The sequence below is a fragment of the Protopterus annectens genome, chromosome 11.part0 (genome assembly GCF_019279795.1).
Source record: "Protopterus annectens isolate FY-2018-M chromosome 11.part0, PAN1.0, whole genome shotgun sequence".
NCBI lineage: Eukaryota > Metazoa > Chordata > Ceratodontiformes > Protopteridae > Protopterus > Protopterus annectens.
The window spans coordinates 371,927,432-371,950,899 of NC_056745.1; the positions used below are offsets into that span (position 1 = coordinate 371,927,432).

The following is a 23,468-nucleotide window of genomic DNA, read 5'->3' on the forward strand; positions in this document are numbered from 1 at the left end:
TGCTAACTGTGTCAATGTAACAACATTCCATTCAGCATTCCATCTGCAGTGCTTCTCTATTTGGTAACTCTGTCAGTGCAATGTACCATATGACTCTGCATTCCATCAGCAGTGCTACTCTGTCTGCTAACTGTGCCATTGCAATGTACCATACAACTCAGCTTTCCATCTACAGTGCTACTCTGTCTGCTAACTGTGCCAGTGCAACTTACCATGCCACTCAGCATTCCATCTGCAGTGCTACTCTGTCTGGTAACTGTGTCAATGTAACATAACATTCCATTCAGCATTCCATCTGCAGTGCTACTCTGTCTGCTAACTGTGCCAGTGCAATGTACCATACAACTCAGCATTCCATCTGCAGGACTACTCTGTCTGGTAACTGTGTCAGTGTAACATAACATGCCACTCAGCATTCCATCTGCAGTGCTACTCTGTCTGCTAACTGTGTCAATGTAACAACATTCCATTCAGCATTCCATCTGCAGTGCTTCTCTATTTGGTAACTCTGTCAGTGCAATGTACCATATGACTCTGCATTCCATCAGCAGTGCTACTCTGTCTGCTAACTGTGCCATTGCAATGTACCATACAACTCAGCTTTCCATCTACAGTGCTACTCTGTCTGCTAACTGTGCCAGTGCAAATTACCATGCCACTCAGCATTCCATCTGCAGTGCTACTCTGTCTGGTAACTGTGTCAATGTAACATAACATTCCATTCAGCATTCCATCTGCAGTGCTACTCTGTCTGCTAACTGTGCCAGTGCAATGTACCATACAACTCAGCATTCCATCTGCAGGACTACTCTGTCTGGTAACTGTGTCAGTGTAACATAACATGCCGCTCAGCATTCCATCTGCAGTGCTTCTCTGTCTGGCAACTCTGTCAGTGCAATGTGCCATATGACTCAGCATTCTGTCTGCAGTGATATTCTGTCTAGTAACTGAACCAGTACAGCAGAGCATTTCACTCAGCTTTCCATTAGCAGTGCACCACTACCTTGTAACTGTGAGAATTCAGTCTTATTTCCACTTTTTTAGCAACAATGTTGCATCTTCTGGTACACATGCTAATACAACATCAAAATTCCTTCAGCACTGGTACATTGCCAAATTTGCTCATATCAATACAGTCTAATGTTCCTCTCAGTACATCATTTGCAGTGCTTTAATCCCAAAGTTGTTGTAACAGTACAACCGAAAGTTCCACTCAACTTTCAAATACAGTGCTACTGTGTATACATTTATTTGTTTTATTTTATTTATTTGCAGTTTGTTGACTGGGAAAATCCATTGGGCTAAGATGAGCCTTTTTTCAATTGAGGCATGGAGAGAAAAGCTCCACAGTAAAAGTATTTACAAAAATTCAGCAAGATATAGTGTAGACAATAATCAGACAAGAAATATTGCTAGGAGATAAACCATTAACACCTCTTGAGAGTAAAGGTACAAAATTCTACAATAAGTAATATAACAATTAATACAATAAGTACAAACACAAAGTCATTAGTAGTTAAAACATAATGTCATGCAAAACTGTTGAATTATACAGGCAGTTAAAAATATGTAAAGAGAAGAAGGTATGTTATGTCTGTATAGCAGGTAGCATAGCCACCTATGCTGAGATATGCTAAATTAGTCGGAGCGGGGTTAGGAGTTGTGGGAGCAGGAGCATTGCCATTTAGAGGAGAGGTATGGATGGAGCAAAGACTTGAAGGAGGAGTGATTTTTTTGTAACACAGATATGGGTAGGAAGTAGGTTCCATTTTTGAGCAAGAAAGAAGGGTAGGAAAAGTTGCTTGGGCTGTATGTAGGTTTGTGTACTTCAAGGAGGTTTTGGTTATTAGATCTGAGAGTTTGATTGGGAAGGTGCACAGTGAGGATGGATGAGAGGGAGGGTCATAGTGACAGTTTGAAAATAAGAGTATGGGAAGTAGTCAGTTGAAGCTAAGAGAGACAGTTAGGGAGTTCCAGCCAGTTCAAGGAGTGTATGGAGTCACAGTTGTGGGATGAGGATTTTGAGCTGATAGTAAACTTTGATATTTTATTGTAACAGGATGCCAGTTTAGTTTTGAGGGTAGCTTGCAGATTGGTAAGGAGAGAAGCTCTGTACATGAGGGAGGGAAGGAGGCATGTAGTGGAGAGGGTAAGTTTAGTTGCAGAAGGGAGGAAGCAATTGTGTCGGTAGTGCATTCCTAGTTTCTGGTGGGCTTTTTTGATGTTGGTTTGAAGGTGAATGTCAAATTTTAATTGATCATCAATAATGACACCTGGAAGTTTAATTTGGGAGACTATTTCAATGGGGGTTTTGTTTTGGCTTACTATGGGGAAGATATTTGAGTCTATTTTGGAATTCTTAGAAGGAGTAAAGATCATAATTTTGGTTTTGAATGTGTTAAGAGCCAAGTGATTGCTGTGCATCCAAGTTTCAGTACTGTTAAAAGCAGTTTGTGTTATATGCAAGAGTTTAGGGAAGGATTCAGCAGAGCAGATGATAGCTGAGCCATGTGCGCATTGTACAAGTTTGGCATTGGGTACGTAGAGATGGAAGTAATTTAAGAAGATATTGAATAGAACAGGGCTCAGGATAGATCCTTGGGGGATACCAGTCAGTGAATTAAGATAGGGTGAGGTGCAGTTATTCAATTTGAGAGCTTGCTGCCTTTCTGAGAGATAACTAGAAAACCAGCTTAAAGAGGAGGAAGAGAGATTAAATTGGGAGAGCTTAGAAAGAAGAAGGCTATGAGAGATCGTATCAAAGGCCTTAAAAAGGTCTAACAGAGTAGCAGATACAATATGTCCAGAGTCACTGGGACAGTTAATATTGTGTAGAAAGGATAGTAGGGCTGTGGTGGTGCTATGTCCAGGTCTGAATCCATGTTGTGTAGGGGTAAGCAAGTGGCTATCTAGAAGGTGGGGTAAGAGTTGAAGGTGAATACATTTTTCATGAAATTTTGAGATATAGGAGAGGATGACTATAGCACGGAAGTTTGCGATATATGTATTGTTGCCACCTTTGTGCAATGGAATTATAAAGGCTTTTTTCCAGAGGAGGGGTGCATAGGATTCTTGAATTGAACAGTTAATTAAAATACAGATAGGGAATGCTGTGCCATCTGCAGCCAACTTAAGGAAGTTGATAAGAAGGTTATCAGGAGCATTGGAACATGGTTTTAGCTTCTGGAGGAGTTTTTTATGGTGGAGACAGGGATAGGTTTAAAGGAGAAGAGAGGGGGATGAGAAGTAGAGAGAAAGAGGTTGTGGGTAGGAGGAATGGTGGAGCTCTGAGGGAAGGAAGTGGTGAGCTTGGTTATGGAGTATGTGACGAAGGAAGTGGATTTGGTGGCTATAAAGTGGTTTGGTGAGATAGGTTCAGGGCAGGGGATATCTTTTCTACCAGGATTAAGGAGGGTAGAGATGCTTGTCCAAAACTTTTTGTGCTTAGACTTGTGGTTGTTTTGAAGCTTGTAGTAGTAGTATGATTTATGGTCAGAAGTAATACATTTTTTTAACTCTATTACGAAGTTGTTTGTATTTGCTGAGAGAGTTGTGTGTTTTATGTTTTTAGTAAAGTTTCCAAGATTTATTTCAGGTGTGCATGAGGGTTAGTGTATCTTTGGAGAGCCAAGGGGCAGTGGCGGATTTTACGCTTTTTGTTTTCTGAGGGGCAAAGACAATTTAACAGGTTGATGAAGGTAGTGTTAAAGTACATACCAGCATCATCAAGAGGGAGAGTTTTTAATGAGTTCCAGTTAATCTGTTTTAAGGTATTGGAAAAGGATTGTGGGTTGATGTTTTGGAGGTGGCGGGTTTGGATGTAGTGCTGTAGGTGTAGAGATGAAGGAGAGTGATGGATGAAGGCAGGAAGGAGATCGCTAAGGGAATCGGGCAGAGTGCCACTGTCAGATATATTGTTGGGATGGGACACTAGTATCCAGTCCAGAATGCTGCCTGGGGAGTTGTCCTTTTTAGCTTTAGTAGGTGAGTTAACTAATTTGAAAGAAGTTGTATAAGTTGATATTTTGAGAAGAGGAGTTTAACTGAATAGAGGGTCAGTTAATGTCAATGTCTCCTAAGATGATTGTTTCATTGGCAATGTTAATAGAAAACCAAGAAAGGATGTCTTCAAGAAGGGGATATTATTTCCAGGAGGGATATATAGAGTGGCTATTAATATGTTTTTATGGTTATTGATTTTTAAGAGGGCTAGGGTGATTTCAGCTGTACCAAATTTAGGAATAAGGTGAGTATAAGGATTTACTGTTGGGGAAGAGGAGTAAAGTAAAGCTACTCCACTTCCTTTCTTTTGAGGTCTTTCGTTACTTATGATTCTGTAGTTAGGGGGGGTAGTCTTGCACTGTGGAAGGTGATTATATTCTACAATTGAATTAGTAGAACCTCTTATAAGAACTACTTCTAATAATCTCCCACTACAATGTGCCGTTGCATTAATGTAAGTTTTATACTATTTTTTATTATACTGGTTACTCCATTTTACTATATGTACCTTACTCAGTATAACTGTAATTAGGGAAAACAGTAGAGATGATGTTTTGTGCTACTGATATGTTTACATTGGTAGTCTGGTATTGTACTTGAGTCACACTCTTTACCTTTAAAAGTTACAACACTGCCTTGGTAAAGTCACATCAGCTGTGCTGAAACCTCTTACAAGAGGCAGGGACATCCAACCTGGGAGTTCTAAGTAAAATGTATTTCTTGTCCATATTCTGCTTAAAGTTGTAAATCGGCAGTAAATTTAGGAATTGCCTCTATTTCAACATCTAAATGATGATATATATTTCTCTCTTTCTTTACAGACTTGGATTATCACCTACATTTATCTTTTCTTAATCTTGTTTTTCCCTGTTGGGCGACCAGCAATTTGTGGACAGTCCGATCCTGTGACAGATGATAAGAATAATATCTCTCAGTTGGTGGGTGCAAATCTCTTTTCTTTATTTATTATTGGAGACATCTCATTTCATATTGTTTTCTGCATCAAACTTTAAATATGTTTCAGTATGTCTTGAATATTGCTGCAAATGTTAAAAGTATTTATTATAAATACTAAAGGGTAGTACTGATAGTATTGTTCATTTCTATTGTTTGCATTTTTTATTGTTAGAGTCCACAGTTTTCTACACAATGCATCAAAAATATATCATGTAATGTCAAATGTACAGCAGTAGCATCACAAGTAACATGAGTATCAGGAAGTGATAGGACTGTGCGGGACATGGGACAAAGGCTCGGCATTTCAAGAATTACTTATACTTAGTTTTTCTACAGGTAGCAGCAAACTTCCATCAACCAGTAGTATTATATGATTAGTAACTGTACCCCATGAGGAAAGTAACCAATATCCCAAGTATAAGACTGGAGTAAGTGAAAACTGACATTATAGCAATAACCGACGATGTTGGTATGGTATATTGAAGATTTATGCATGGTTGGTGTGGTTTAATCACGAGGGTGAATCCAGAGTGATTAAATAAAGCCAACCATTGGTAAATCTGCAGTGTACCACACTATGGAGTTGGTTATTGCTATTATGCCTTCATGGTGCCCTTCCGTGTTTTCTCCGGTATCCTGAGGATTTTCTGATGTACTGCACATGTACAGTAAATCAGTGCTGTGCAAATGAAGCAATGGAGAAAGGAAGATTTCTGTTTTTTTTTTAAATTTATTTATCAAGAAAAAAGAAACCAGGAAACTTTTAACGTTCGGGAGCGACAGGAAAGAGAAAATAAAAGGATAATCAGGTACGCTTCTTTAATTTGGCAGAACGTACCTGAATATCCTTTTATTTTTCTCTGTGCCATCTCCCTCATTCATTTGAGGACTTTGGCTTTGTAAATTTGTTTAAAAAAAAGGAAATACAAATAAAAATGTTATAAGATATATCAATGGAAAAAAGTCCAGGTGACCGGACCTTTTTCTATTACTATATATTCACAAATGTTCAATGGGCACACTGGTTGGGCTGGCCAATCAGCATGCTCCTTTTTGAATATTACTGGCCATTCATTGTATAATAGGAATCAACCAAGTCCCAGTCAGATCAGGTTGTGCTGAAATTATTCAGTACATAGTGGCAGATATGGCAGAAAACTTTTGTGGCTTTTAAATGGTTCATAGTAAGATGCACAGATAAAGACAGTAAACAGCAAGATAGATCATTTAAAAATAATTCATGAAAAGGGTTAATTGACTCATGAACTTGAACCCTTTTTTTAAAAAAGACAAGGCATTAAATATTTCTGCAAGCTGCAGCTTTTGTAAGATGTGTAGGCATAAACAACAGCTAAGGTGATATCACTGCAAACACAATAAAGTTAAACTGATATAAAAAACATAAAAATATAAACTAAATTTAGAGTGCATCTTCATGAATAAGGCTTAAAAATTTTTGTATCATTTACTATTTTTACTTTTAAGTTTTGCAAGATACTCATTTAAATTAGATTTTCAAGGCAGAGCCAATTCTAGTAATTCTTTTTTGATAACATACATGTGTTTATTATAATTCTTTTAACTACTCAACACTTGGTGATATAAATATGTTGCAACTGATTTATTTCATTAGGATGAAATACTATAGTGCACCTTTCGAAATGGAACTAAATATTAAGCTTGACGTGTATGTGTTTTTTGTATTTTGTAATTTCTGAACTTACATGTTGGACTTTTATGTTAGATGCTGACTTCTCATCATACTGTTTATTGACCAAAGAAATCAACATTGTGTCAATGGCTAGATTTTGGATAAAATTGTTTATTTATTCCATCACCTCTTTAATTCTCTATATCTACATTCCTACTTCTGTATACAACCTCTCTAACCCTATCAACAATAACACAGGTATGTTAATTTACTATGCCATTATAACCTAATTGTAAATGTTGCTGACTGTAATTAATTCTTTGTTAAATTTTATTGAACTGCAGAGCCTGTCTCCATCCACCTATTGCATATGTGCTGTCTATACCTAAATCCAATCATGTTGCTCTTTATCATTTCTTGTGCTATTGTAACCTGATAGTAATTTTTTTCGCTGACTGTAATTGAACTTTGTTAAATTTTATTCACTGAGGAGCTTTTCTCCTCGGGTCTCTGCTGAAAATGAGCCAAAAGCTCATTCAGATTAACTCAGTTAACAAATGTAAAATAAAATAAAATAAAAATATTGATTGATTGATTAATTGATTGATTGATTTTTGCGTAAGACACTTATATTTATTTTGTAGTGTCGAGTATTACATTCGACCTTCATGCTTAGACTAATAAAACTGACTGTTCGCAGCTCATTATCTAGGCAAATATCGGTAAGATAAAACAGTGAACTGGCATCAGTGATATATCAGCAGTCATTTTTGTTTTTAGACCAGAAAATCAAAGATATATTTAATAAAATTGGCATTTACATCAATTAATTTCTGCTAACAAGAAATAAGTCAAACAGGAAATATGATTAATGACTATCGTGTTTGCTTAGAAAATCAAACTAACATTTTCATTTACATTGTATTTGTTATGTATAAATAATAGTCTTAACAGAAAGGAAATGCACATTTTTATAACAGTCGTACTACAGCTCAGTCTTTTACTCATTTCAGAAATGCTGTTGCTTTCATTTATTCACCGAATGAAAATGCCTCCCTATAGATTGAATGGCTGCAGCTAATTTTGTGATATATAAGTGCAGGTGCAGCGGCCCCGTGGTAGGTGTGGTTGCCAGCCCCATGGCAGGTGTGGTTATTGGCCCCATGGCAGGTGTGCTTGTCTACCTCCTGCTGCTTAAGAATTTTAAGCCTGAATTTCCTTGTCACAAAAATGACAGTTAGATTATGGCTCACGTGGCTGAACACACGCTATCTCAGTCTGGCTTCTACTTTATAACAAATAACTTTAACTATATCTTCATACCATCAGCACATTTCTTAGAAATGTTGTAGTTTGTTGGCTTGCACAAGGTGCTTAAGTAAATATATGGAACAATCTACATGTCACCACCAAACAAGTGACTTGCTTCTGGCTTGCAGATAAAGCGCCTTAGTTTAGCTGGTAAACATGACTTCAGTGAAATGTTGTACTGTTGAGCTGTTCTTTCCTAAAAGGCACTTAATTCTGCTGCTTACTGTATGCATGACTTAGTTTTTTAAAACTAATATGGTTGAGGAAGCAACCGACCTAAAAGAGGTACTCTGCTGAAAGAAGTGTATGAGAGAAGGCAGATGGAGACGGCATGCACTGTTAACATACCCAGGTTACTAAAAGAATTAAAATGATAAAGTCTGCGCAGTACTTATCTGTACTATCTATTACTTCAGCCTTGCATTACAGTACTGGTTTTGGCCTCCATCATGAGTCAGTACACTGCGTGCTAGTTCAATGCACACAGCACCTTTCCAGGGGAAGGCTTGCTTTTGTGTAATTTGTTCTGATGGTAACCCACTCTATTCTATTATGAGTTTTGGAAGTATTTAGACACGAGTAGCACTGATGCACACCAGTAATAACTGTGACTCAGTGTTTTCTTTATTTCTGACCTTGCTGCATGTAATAGGGCAACATATGCATATAAAGTAAATGTCAGTAACAAAATGTTTATTTTAGATGTATATCTAGCCCTATTATGTGGAGATATGATAATTAAAACACAGGTAAAAGGTAATTAATGCTGTTCAATAGTGTTAACCATTACTGAATCGGGTTTATTTATTTATTTACTTTTATTTCTTTTTGCAAAATAAAATTCATTGTTTCTTGTAGTCTGATTCTATGTACAAATTCTAGATGTTCGGTCATTTTTTAGTTCCATTGTCTTTTTCCCTTGTGGACACATTAGGGTACTTCATCTTCCACTAACAGGATAGGCTAATATTACAGTTCAGTAAAAGCACCTATATCCTTCACTCTCTGCAAATTCAGGTATAGAGCCTTCATAACTAGATGGAGTTTTTTAGAATAGGTGATATCAATGATTTACAAAATTGCATTGTATCTGACATTTTTCCTTAGTGAAAATCACCGCCAATTTATTTATTGAAACCAGCTATATTATATTTTGCATTGATTGCTCCACTTGACATTACAAAGCATGTGTCATTATTTTTTAAGGTAACAGGGTTATATACCGATTAAGATATTATGTCACAGAAATGTATTTTTGTGGGCTTTATGATTTTATACTTTTTACTTTTCCCTCAATCTTGATTGTACCACTCACATTAATCATCAGGTTTTCTTAGTTTGTTTCTTATCTTTATGTCATACACTCTTCCAAGTTGCAAAACTTTTATTTTTATGTTTTTTGGAAGTAACCCAGTTCTGTATAATTGTAAAAAAGAGGGTAATTAGAAGTGCTAACAGCATGAATCCTAGTTACATGACATGTCTTAGGACCCTTCATGTGATGAAATATATTTTCAGTCATTCACATCCTTTATCAGTTTACTCATTTTGTTTAGATTTTTACTGCATTTGGGCTCTCACTATTTATAAGCTTTGGTTAAATATTAAATGCATGTTCCCACTGCACCTCCGAGATCACCTGGGGTTTCCCAGTCAGGAAAATTTATCAGATATATTTGGCATTACTACTGGGTTTTTCAGTGGTGTTATAATAACAAGAGATATTAACTGCTGGTCTAAATAAGTATCACATATATTTTTATCAAGGCATACCAGAAATTTTCTTCTGATGCAACTCTGTTGTCTGAACTATAACTGTTAACGACATTGCACTCTGGTGGAGCACCTACACCTTTTACCACTCCCCAAAATTCTACCTGTTGTTTGTCACTAACAGCATGACTGTCATTGCTGCTTTTTTTGTGTTTACGTGACATTCCACTTCAGTGCCAGTATTCAGTTGTCAAAGGTGCTGAGGATTTTTTCTTATATATGTAGGCTTGGATCCACTTTCTACTGCCAGACTAGAGTCAAGTTCAACAGGGTCTTCTTTCCCCAGTGATTCTGGCAAGCCCATTCCCTTGGCTGTGATTTTGCTAAATATTGGATAAGGAGAGTGAGAATCTTGTTCATCCATTCATGCATGCCACTAATTAGATGACAAGGAATTTGGTTACCTTAAGAGAGTCATAGTTACTCCCACCATTTACTGGTTCTTTATTGAATTTCTTCACTTTGACATTCAGAGCACTGGGCAGAAATCACGTCAACTCCTGCCTCGAGCCTTCGCTTCAGTTTGGAATCATCCACATTAAACAAAATTATTTTGTCTTCTACTGGATACAGTGCTGTATCTGAGATCCAAGCCCTTACATCCATGACCCAGTAGGTATTGTAATATTTTAATATAAGGCTTAACAGGTTAATTACTTCTTCTTCTTCTTTCAGCTTTTCCCGGTTAGGGGTCACCACAGCAGAACACCTGTCCGCTCATGATTGGCAGTGGAGTTTTACAGTGTTGAGTTGTCAGCCCGGCGCCCAACCTTCCACAGAAAGCACACACATGCATGCACTCACACCTAGGGCCAATTTAGAGTGTCCAATCTACCTACAGCATGTCTTTAGGATGTGGGAGGAAACCGAAGCACCAGGAGGAAACCCACGCGTCGGCATGCAGATTCTGCACAGAGGGCACCCCAGCCGAGGATCGAACCAGAGAGCCTCTTGCTGTGAGGCGGCAATGCTAACCACTGCACAACCATGGCCACCCCTTAACAGGTTAATTACTAATGTTTCTAAATATATAAAGTATATAAATAACGATTTTTTTACAACTTCCTTTCAGAACATGTTGGTCTCACTTATGTGCTGTTGTTAGTACCCAGTTGCTCCTATCCTTTTGCATTATCCCAGTTTATTAAATCTAAACATAGTAATTTTGTAGGCAATATGAGACCCTGTGTCTCATCATTACCAAAACATTTCTGTCTGTCATTACCTGATATAAGGTTACTTCTAATGGATATAAAATGATTACAGATAAATATTCATTCTATATCTTGAAGCATCACAGAAAAATGCAATATATTTCTAATCATTATTGTCATCTAACTCTTCAATTCTTCTTCAAACACTTTTCCTTATCTTTCAGAAACTATAAGACACTGAAATTTTTCATGATTGCTTTGCATTGCTATAGCATTGTTTGATATCATGGTATAGTTTCAATGCTGTGGGTAGCTGTCACTGATGCGAAAACTGGTCTGTAGTTTGCCCTTTGGTAATGTTAAATATCATCTACATTCCTTTGCAAAACATGGAAGGTAAACATATTTTAAGTAGCACACAAACTCAGATAAGCTGTTCTTTAAGTCTTAATGAACTTTCACCCACACAGTAGTGGAATGCAAGAACAGAAAAGCCGTGCATGAGGCCATACCACAAGGTTCTTACCTCTCCAAAAGCCCTGGTGCAGTACTGTTTCTAAGTATTTCTGTCACTAGGCACAACAAACTTCTCTTTGGTGTTTGTAGTTTGCCAAAGGACTAATGGCTTAACTGAACAACTGGGATCAATCTTATTTATGTAACAGTAACTCCTAAAATTAGAAAAAAATGCAGTGAACAAAAGCACTATCTTTGAAAGAGACATAATCTGTCTGTACTGATTCTGTAACCTAAATGGCATATGCTGTACTGTCATCTCTTATTTTTGTAGCAGATGGTGATAGCAGCACATTGGCGAAGAAAATATCACACTTTTTTCCACCACATGGAAGAAGACAGAAGCCAGTGACACTCCAAACATGATTTAATAAAACACCAAACTGCTCCAAACTGCTCAACTGCTCTAGCGCCTCAGCTTTTACAAGCCTTTTACAAAGTATCACACTTTCCTGTAAATCAGGGCATAGGGAGGTGCCTCCTCTACATCACCTATTTGGGTACTGGGTGTGACCCTGAAGAAAGATATCTACCCTTGTTGACTTCTATGATCAATGTGGAATAAAGACTCTGTTCTCAAGAATTCCTATATGATCATCCTAGAAAAAAGCAAGTCCTCTATTTTTATTATAGCCTATTGTGCATACATTTCAACCTGCCAGTGCAAGAAATCTAGTCAAAATCAAAAATAATGGGGGACAAAGCCCCAAAAATAATGACAGATCTTAAGTATTGTGCTTATAAACTTAGAAAGTTGCTAGAATAACTGAAACTATAGTATAAGGTCCTTCACTGAAGACCACTATAAACTTGGTATATTGACCAGTTTTATGTATTTGTTTATTTATTGTATTTTTTGACTGTGCTCGTGGGATGTTTCATTGACATCTCTCATTCATGAGCTTGGCCATATAGACAAACAGATAGTAAAATAACCCGTGTTTTTTATAAAATGGGTCCCTAAATAAAGAACTTATCAAGGAACACAGCTGTCATGAGACTACTGTGCATACATTTCAACCTGCCAGTACAAGAAATCTAGTCAAAACTAAAAATAATGGGGACAAAGCCCCAAAATAGTGACAGATCTGCAGTATTGCGCTTATAATCTTAGAAAGTTGCTAGACTAACAGAAACTGTGGTATAAGGTCCTTCACTGAAGATCACTATAAACTTGGTATGTTGACCAGTTTTATGTATTTGTTTATTTATTGTATTTTTTGACTGTGCTCGTGGGATGTTTCATTGACATCTCTCATTCATGAGCTTGGCCATATAGACATACAGATAGTAGAATAACCCGTGTTTTTTATAAAATGGGTCCCTAAATAAAGAACTTATCATGGAACACAGCTGTCATGAGACTATGCATTAACATCTATTATGCTGTAGTTGGAGTAAATGTTATTTTATGTTTTATCTTTACTGCTGCAAAAATGTGCATATTACAGTGCTGGTATATGAAAACTGTGGGTTCATGTCAGATTATCATGTTCTCAGAAACTCGAACTTCATCTGGTCAAGACCATATGTTTGACTTTCCACAAACTTGAAGGATTTGTGCAGTGGAAATCAAGGAATTTACCCTTTTCTCCACTGTAGTCCAGTCTTGCAGTTAGTATAAATAATTTGCAGGGAGTGTGGGGGGTGCAGCCCCCTACAGGAGTGGAATTAAATGAATGGTATTTCTAATGAAATGCCATTCATTGATGTGAGTTTTCGCTGATTTAATATAGACCAGGCATGCGATGCTTTTTTAAGTTTTAATGATATATCTGCTTGAAAATGAAGTGGGTTTCTATAACTTAGTGAAGAAAGAAAGATGCGTTGGTTACATACAGCAGATTCCTTTAATGTAAAAACAAAATAAATGTAATAGTAAGCGCTTTTATGGATACACTCTGTTTTATCAGACTAAACTCCATCAAAAAGTGGCATCAGACATAATAAAGGGTTTATAAGGGAATCAGTGATTCTGCAGCCATCACTAAGGTATACTAGAGGAATATATAATGTAAGAAAAGCACAGATGTTCACAGAATTTTGCTCATTATTGTAAATATCATGATGTTTTTATAGTACCGTAAGCAATAACTTTAAACACCATTTCAATCAGATAAATAAAGAAGCAAATTAGCAAATCAAATGAAGCTGTGTGCTACTCTGAAGATGTCTATAATGTTATATTTCTGCTTGCATTAACATTGTATGAATATCATTCCAGTTAATGTGAAAAATAGTGCAAAGTGTAGCAACCAATAATCCTACAGAATATTGAAACTCAACTTGTCAAACCTCAGAAACACTGGGGCATTAACACTACTTAAAACCCAATAGAAAAGGAGTAGAAGCCACAGGCATTCTATATGTACACTTCTTACTGCCCTCCTCAAACCCAGTTGTATAATATTGAACCAAAGTACCATGGTTTGACAGCTTTCAAAACTAGTGGAAACCACAAAATGTGAAAAGAACCCCCCCACCAAAAAAAAAAAAAATAGCAGTTTCTTTTAGGCAGCAGTTTTAGTGGTGCGTGTGTATAAATAAACATTTTTTTTCTTTTGTCCATCTCACTTCTCTGTTGAAATAATATGCAGTTTCAAATGTCACGACTCTGATAGAACCCCAGTGCCCTGGCACGGCTCTAGTGTCAGAAGTGCATTTTGTTGATAGCTGTAATTACCCAGAATAGGTCTTGGATCTCATTGTGTATGTGCTGTCTCATAAAATAGCAAATAGAATGATAAAGCTCCAGATTGGACTAATATGGTGCCAACGTTTGCTTCTTGGAATTATTTTACAATACTATATGTTACTTATCTGTTACTGCTATGTGGAAAAGAAAATAGCTGCACAGAACTATCCCTGCCCCCATCTTTTCATTGCCCCAGTCTAAATACAGTTGCAGAGTTTCAAAGCAGTACTTTAAAAGGACAGAATGAAGTCATTAAAAACAATGAAGAGACGACTTCTGATACAAATCCATAATTGAAAACTTAAAGAAAGAAAATAGATAAGTAAAATTTATCTTTTCAAAATGAGAAAAGATCAATAAAAACTCGGGGAGAGGCTTAAGCATTACAATGAGAATCACAGATGCTCTCCGTCTGCAACATTGGGTTTTACAACACCACTGAGTAGTCCATTATTTCCATATAATGTCAAAATGTTTTGGACATTTGTGTTTATTTATAAGTGCATGAATTCACTATACTATGCTGTTTCTTGTGTGTTAATTCCACACCACTGTAGTTCCAAAATGTATCCTCATTGCTGTGACTTATTACACCCCTGTGCATGTGGTAATACTTTATTGTGACATTTTGGTTTCAGAGTTGTTGTGTCTTTCGGCTTTTCCTGGTTAGGGGTCGCCACAGTGGAACTCCGGTCCGCTAATGATTGGCAGATAGATTTTTATGTGCCGAGTTGCCAGCCCTGACGCACAACCTTTAACAAAGGTACGCCCATTCACGCATGTCTCCACACAGAAGGCGCTCTAGCTGAGAATCAAACCGGACAGCATCTTACTGTGAGGTGACAATGCTACCGCAGCACCACCACCGCAGAGCGCAAATATACAAAATGTAGAACTATATCAAGTTGAAAAATAATGATCAGCCTACATCTAAATGCCTAAACATCTGCAGAGACACAGCATGCATCAGAAGTTTCTTTGAGAGTGATGATGCTAGGATACAGAGCATGTGCAGTACAATGAGAGTGATGATGCTAGGATACAGAGCATGTGCAGTACAACGAGAGTGATGATGCTAGGATACAGAGCATGTGCAGTGCAATCAAATGCATGAACAGATAATGTTAGCCACCAAGAAAGGAAAGCATGTAAGCCTGCAGTGAACTGGAGTAAAATAAAGGGAAGAGTAAGTTAATATTAATCCATCAGAAAAATAGGCAGATGGTAAAATATAGGGTACCTAGAGGGTAGTGAATGAGTGATGAAGGATATGAGAAATGTGGGGGAGGGATTGGCTTGCTAGTATAGTAACAAGTAACGGTCACCTAGCTACATCGACCAGTATCCTACACTTAGTTATCAAACCTAAGTACCAGAGAACTAACAGAGGTTGGGGTGGGACAATACAACATTTGGCAATGATCCTATTTGATGAGGAGGAAGGGAGTGGCTTTATCAGTACAGATTTGCTCTCTTAGTGAGAATGTAGGCTAGAAACTGCCATGAGAAAACAGTTGACACTGGATTAGTAGTTTCTATGACTTGTGAAAGCATGGATGTGGTATTCCTGATGCCATGAGGAGATACTTTGTGTATGGTCTGATAAATCACTAGAGGAATAGGAAGAGAATTTGCAGTGTGATGGTCCTGCTTCTTTACTATCCATAGTCTCACTCACAGAAGGTGTGATGTGCAGTAAACAGAGATCACAGATACATGAGGTTAGGAGAGTAAAACCATGTAAAAGGAAAGCAAAACAAACAAACAAAACAGCTAAAGGTGCACATCTAATAACATCCAGTTATTCCTCTGATGAGCAAGACCTGCAGTGTACTAAAACTGCAACTTATTGCTGACTATCAGCTGAGGTCAAATGGCATCTGGAATTCTGTGGTGATAATTATTCATTCAAGGGTCAAAGCAAATCTAGATTGCATACAGGCTGGGCTCATTCCATCATATAACAGCATATCAGCAAAATTCCTGGGTGATCAAACAGCGGAAACAAAGTAGAACTGGGACACACAATTGTCTGCCACTCATATTTGTGAACAGTAAACTGCAATTCTATTTTCTTATATAGTAATTCTAAGACTGAGGTATGTCAGAGACGTCCCCATATTTTAAGACACAGCAATCTCTTAATTAATATAGTACCAGGGTTATGGGGAAGAGAGCATGACAACTGTAGAACAACTATTTTTTTGCACCCTGACACTGTAAGAGAAATTTGTTGAAAGGGATTTTGACAAAAAAGCTTTCTTTTAAGTTTACTTATGATGAATTTAAACTGCTTTGTTCTCCATTATTGCAAATTAGGGAATTTCAGTTGATCATTCATTATCAACTAGCGGAGAGAATAACCCTCACAAATGCTAGGTACAAAGGCACACTGTAAAATAGACCATTACAGCACCAGTGACATCATAAACAGATGAGAAAATAGTAGCCAAGATGTGCAGAATGTTGACCTGCATCTCTAAAGGGAACTGGCTGTGGACATGAAAAAATAATAGCCCCCTTACTGCAGGTCGCTGCTGATGTATAAGCCGGAATATCATGTTCAGTTCTAGAGACCTATCAGGAAAAAGAATGAATTTAGTAACATAGATGCAAAGGAGGATAGCGTGCCTTCAGTGAAAGGATGGGCGCCGGGCTGGCAACTCAACACTGTAAAACTCTACTGCCAATCATGAGCGGACAGGTGATCCACTGTGGCGACCCCTAACCGGGAAAAGTCAAAAGAAGAAGAAGAAGATGCAAAGGAGGATAGCAAGAATGATGAAAAGCATGAAGATGAGGATATATGAAGACAAACTGAACATTGTATCTCGGTATTCTGTTGGAGGTATACTGAAAAGTTTAGATATGAAACATCCATGAAAATTGCAAGTTTATAGAGATAAAAGAGATGGAAAGAGCAAGACAAAAAAGGATGTTATTACCTTAAAGAAGAGTCAAATGTCATGAGAAAGTTCTACTTTTCTGAAAAGGTGGTGGACAAATGCAGCAAATTCTTTTAGTAGGTAGTGCAAGATGAGTCAACAGAAGCATTTAAAAAGGGCATGAGAAGCTGGGAGAAAGAATGGAGAGCAGCTCATGGAAAATCTATACGATACCGTTTCCAACAATTGTACAGAGTACATAGAGGAAAAGATCGGCAAACTACTTCATGCATCAGCGTAAAACACTACAAACTGCAAATTCAATGCATAAGTATTTTTTTTAAATGCCAAAAAAAGACAAAAGAAATGAAGATCCAGCCACTAAAGGTAAGTACTGGAATGTGTGTATAAATACATAGAAAGAGAGTACCGAAACCATCACAGCGATATGCATAAACCAAATACTTTAGTAAAGCAAAATAATTTACTGTTTAATAAGTTTTTAAATATTCATGGATGTATCCACTTCAACTTTGGCATCCAACCCTAGCCTTCACTGTTATACTGTTTGCAGTGACAAAGTACAGAAATGTCTGTTCAACATTTTCAGACCTTCACACAAAACTGCAGTCTGCATGGAGAAGTTAGATCCTTTCTGCAGTAACATTTATTTTGCATCAGCTTTTGGTTCAAGAATTCCTTGGTGATGTAGTGTTCTAAGATTTGAAGCTTTCACAGCTGGACCTGTGGGTTGATTCCCAGTCAGGGAAAATTCAATACATTTCAAAATGTCAGTGGTTTAATAGGTAGCAGACTTGCCTTGGGTCCTATTAAGATTGGAAGGCTATGCTTCTAACGTACCACCAGGTGTTTGGATTCATGGCATTTCAGTGATGCATGAGGGAAGTTGTACTACTCAGTTGCTGTCCTTTAGGTGAGACAGGAACTGATGTTGCATCTGAGTTAGTGCTAGCTCAGGTAAATAATCACATGGGACTTTTCAGAACAGCTAGGGTGACTTTAAATGTTGTTATTATTATTATCTTTAAAACGAGTATTCATATTACAAACAAAAAGTCATAATTTATCCCAGTGTCCTGGCCAATTTACCCATTATTTAGTATGAAAAACGCTTCCCCTCTCTTCTGACAATAGACCATTTCTAATCAGACTAACCAAGGAAACAAAAATAAGTAAAATATATTTGTGAATCCGCTATTGATAACATCTTAAAAGATTTTAAATGTAGACATATCACAACAGATTTTTTGGCATCAGATTGCCCAGGTCACTGCAAATTTTATTGCAAAACTAGTAAATAAATAAAATACTGGTGAAATGTAGTAAAAGGTGGTGCCTAACTTATAGAAAAGGGAAGACTGACAGACAAACTGGGTAGCTTTAAACCGAATGTCCTGACAGGTTTTCTGATGAAAGTACTGAACAGAATGTGAAGAAGACAGGTATATGATTTTTTAATGTTAGTCACTGCTCTGTTTGATACTTAGTATGGCTCCTCCCAGGAGTCGGAGCTAACAAGGCACTGCTGCGTGTTACTGACTTCATACAGACTCATTCTACAGGCAATATTACTAATAATGTACATTTTGTAGACCTTCCAAAAACATTTGTTACTGTAGCTCAGTCTTTCATCAGCTGCCGACTGTTAGCCGGTTCATGACAGTTGCTCGACTGCTGTAAATATCAAGAGTAGAAAGACTGAAACCTGAACATCGATGGCAGAAATGTCGACATTTAGGAATAAACCTGTAGTGTGCAATCACAGTACATCCCCGATCAGAGAAATTGGCCATTTGCTGTAGTGTTATCTTGGAGTTAGTGTATATAATTTGCAAGTGGTTTGTTTTTTGTTTTTCAATTAAACTTTCTTGGACTTTGTTGTTGTAACACTCAGCATTCAGGACTTTCGATCTAATATCATGAATCCCCTATAGACTCTGCACTCCTGTGTAGATCTAGGCAGCATATAAATAAACAAAATGAATGCTTCTTCCTTTCCACTTTCAAAAGTCAGTGCTACTGCTTGCCAGATGCCTTTCCTTGTATCATTTACATTTCTAGTCCATGTGAATTCGATGCTACAGCACTGCAAGGCAGCAATATTACTCAGTAAGCAAAGGATGCCACACGTACATTGGTACTCAGTTGATGGTATTTGGTCTGTTTGTATCATTACATGCCTGCCTGAACTGCTTGAGAATTGTAAGTATTCCAAATAACACAAAAACTACTTCTGAGAAACATTCCCCTATGAAATTAGCAATTTAGTCAAAATAGCAGCATCTGATGGGACCCTGATGGAGGTTACTTCCAGTATCACATATCTTTCAGTTATCTAGCTTAAAGTTATGACCTGTGAAAACATCAAAGGGGTAATATTAATTGGAAGCTGACTTCCTGTGGTTCTGGACATTTTCAAAGGTATTTGACTTTGAACCAGTTTGAATTAGTACAAGTGATTTATTTGTACTACTATGTGATTCTTTAGTTGAAAATTCATATTATACAAAAATAACAATCAAGCTGCAAATAATAACAGAGGAAGAAGAGTTATTACTAACACACTGCAATGTACATGCCAAAGCAAAAAGGATTAAGAAAGCTGAAAGTGAAACAACAGGATTTAACTTTGTGCACTTTTGTTCTGCACATAAGTTATTAAACAAATGCCTCTACTATGGTACTGCTTAATATATTCCATAAGGAAAACTGAGATCCTATGCTGACCTTAAGTGTGCTGCCCATGCAAAACACCCATTTTCACTCCCAGTGCCCATCAATAAGCAATTGCAGTTACTACGGCTTTGCAACAGCTTACAAATTGAAATAACCCAAATTAAAAGACAGCATTAGGTGGTTTACAAGTTGTCATTAAGTGACATGATTGCGATTGCTTAATGACAGCTTATAGACTTTCAAACTGTTTGGCAACCCCTACAAATTGGTGCCTGGGGCATCCACCCTCACTGTTCTACCCTCCATATGACTCTGTCAGGCTTACAGCAGACTTAAAGAACTGAGTTACAACCACTGTATACCTATTACATGGAACCATTTTCCCATTCTTAGAAAAACAATCTGTTTTCCCTAGGACAGTACAGAAACTAGTAGCTGACTATATATGGCATTCACATTTGCATAGACTTGCTAAGACAAAATTATTTGTCTTGCTGGAACTATGTAGCCTTGTCTAACAGGACTTTGAACCACATACTATGGTTGCATCTCTTTTTGTTGATGCAAATCCATGTATTACCACAATAGTATGGCTCTAAATCTGAAGTAAGGACCCTGAGAATTTAAGAGTGGAGGCAGAACTGAGTATAGAAATAAAATTTGTTTTCTTGTGTGACTAAGAAAAAGCTATATTACAGAGCCCTCTTGGTGCTAAGATTAATTGTTTGGGTTTGAAGATTTAAAGTACAACCTAGACCTGAAAAGTATACCAGACTGATAGCCATTGGATGTAGGTAAATTGCTCAACTACACTTTTGTGTGACAGACAATTCATCTAAACATTTTGATCTAAACACAAGTGTTTGATAATACATTAGTCTGAAAATATTTGGTCTAAACACAATATCTGAGAAAAAAAGAACACTGAGAGCACACTCATTGAGAATACTTGAATTTGTCATCTTTCAAAAAAGTTAGCTACAACTGATTTTTTTAGGGGGCTCCTCCCACACATCCCAAAATGATACATACAAACTCAATGCTTGCACTGATTCTAAGATGGGAGAAACATCTCAAAAGCAGGGAATCAGTGCCATTACACATTTAGACATTATACAAGCATTGATTTACAATGAAAAAACACTGATCTGTGTGATGTGCTGGACAGAGGTGTCTGTAGGTTACAATCACTGCCAGCATGCACTTAGACATGCACCAGCACTGATTATAATGAAAACACACTGATCTGTGTGATGTGCTGGACAGATGTGTCTCCAGGTTACAATCACTGCCAGTACACACTTAAACATGCACCAGCACTGATTTAAAATGAAAACACACTGATCTGTGTGATGAGCTGGACAGAGGTGTCTCTAGGTTCCAATCACTGCCAGTACACACTTAAACATGCACCAGCACTGATTTAAAATGAAAACACACTGATCTGTGTGATGTGCTGGACAGATGTGTCTCCAGGTTACAATCACTGCCAGTACACACTTAAACATGCACCAGCACTGATTTAAAATGAAAAAAACACTGATCTACCAGCACTGATTTAAAAAAAAAAAAAAACTAATCTGTGTGATGTGCTGGACAGAATCACTGCCAGCACACTTAGACATGCACCAGCACTGATTATAATGAAAACACACTGATCTGTGTGATGTGCTGGGCAGATGTGTCTCCAGGTTACAATCACTGCCAGCATGCACTTAGACATGCACCAGCACTGATTACAATGAAAACACACTGATCTGTGTGATGTGCTGGACAGATGTGTCTCCAGGTTACAATCACTGCCAGTACACACTTAAACATGCACCAGCACTGATTTAAAATGAAAAAAAAACACTGATCTGTGTGATGTGCTGGACAGAGGTGTCTCTAGGTTCCAATCACTGCCAGAATACACGTAGACATGCACCAACACTGATTTACAATGAAAAAAAAAACACTGATCTGTGTGATGTGCAAGACAGTTGTGTCTCTAGGTTACAATCAGTGCTAAAACACACTTAGACATGCACTGGCACTGATTTACAATGAAAAAAACACTGATCTGTGTGATGTGCTGGGTAGATGTTCTCCAGGTTACAATCAGTGCCAGTACATACGTAGACATTTCACCAGCACTGATTTACAATGAAAAAACACTGATCTGTGTGATGTGCTGGACAGATGTGTCCCTAGGTTACAATCACTGCCAGAACACACTTAAACATGCACCAGCACTGATTTAAAATGAAAAAAAAAACACTGATCTGTGTGATGAGCTGGACAGAGGTGTCTCTAGGTTCCAATCACTGCCAGAATACACGTAGACATGCACCAGCACTGATTTACAATGCAAAAAAAAAACACTGATCTGTGTGATGTGCAAGACAGTTGTGTCTCTAGGTTACAATCAGTGCTAAAACACACTTAGACATGCACTGGCACTGATTTACAATGAAAAAAACACTGATCTGTGTGATGTGCTGGGTAGATGTTCTCCAGGTTACAATCAGTGCCAGTACATACGTAGACATTTCACCAGCACTGATTTACAATGAAAAAACACTGATCTGTGTGATGTGCTGGACAGATGTGTCCCTAGGTTACAATCACTGCCAGAACACACTTAGACACGCACCAACACTGATTTAAAATGAAAAAAAAACACTGATCTGTGTGATGTGCTGGACAGAGGTGTCTCTAGGTTACAATCACTGCCAGAACACACTTAAACATGCACAAGCAGTGATTTACAACGAAAAAAGCACTGATCTGCCTTTTTTGTTGGCCACATGTATCTCACTGCTTGAAGCATTCCATTGGCAGATATTATATTCTATACAACATATTTCCTGATTGTATGTGCCATTATTGCTCATTGGGTGATCACATGTGATTAGACCAATTATTTGAACACAAATACATTGTTGACAACTTCTATATGTAGACAAACATATTTAGGTGAATTGTGTGTCACAAAAATTGTGTTCTCTTAATTTATATAGACACACATACAAATGCACACACACACACACACACACACACACACACACATATATACATATATATATATATATATATATATATATGTGTGTGTGTGTGTGTGTGTGTGTGTGTGTGTGTGTGTGTGTGGATTACCTTCAGTTGATCAAACTGCCAAAATGCCAAACCTTATATGGCAGAGATGATATAACCGACATTTTGGAAGTTCAAAAGTTAATAAAAACAAGGGCAAGCTCACCTGCACCCCCCTGCACCCTCTGCTAATTAAAAATACCATCTCCAAAATCACACTACATTGAGGCAAACAAATTTTCTGTTCCGCAATGTATGGCAATCTCCATTCACTTTTTCAAACTTCCAAAATGTTGGTTACATGGTTTCAGCCTTGTAACGTTCAGTAATTTGGCAGTTCGATCAACTGAGGGGACTCCACATATATATTTGTATACAGTATATATATATATATATATATATATATATATATATATATATATATATATATATGGGTCCCCTTCACGTGGTCGACAGTTCATATGATCGACACTCATTTGGTCGACAGTTCATTTGGTCGACAAGCAGATTTGCCTCCTTCCCCAATGTTGTGCAACCATAGAGTTGATATATATAGTTAGGGGGGTGTGGGGGGCACAGCCCCCATTGGGGTGTGGGAAGCCCCCTACCTAAAATGCTTGTCGATCAAATGAACTGTCGACCAAATAAACTGTCAACCATATGAACTGTCGACCATGTCAGGATGTCAGGTAGACCCATATATATATATATATATATATATATATATATATATATATATATATATATATATATGT

The 23,468-nt window shown here is 37.4% G+C and overlaps 1 protein-coding gene across 1 annotated transcript in view; it reads left to right on the plus strand.

Moving 5' to 3' along the window:
- Positions 1–23,468, plus strand: part of KITLG (KIT ligand) — a 585,654-nt gene that overhangs the window by 306,235 nt on the left and 255,951 nt on the right. The window contains exon 2 of the mRNA XM_044087862.1: positions 4,824–4,940. Within this exon, the coding sequence (XP_043943797.1) occupies positions 4,824–4,940 (117 nt within the window). The remainder of the gene's footprint in view (positions 1–4,823; positions 4,941–23,468) is intronic.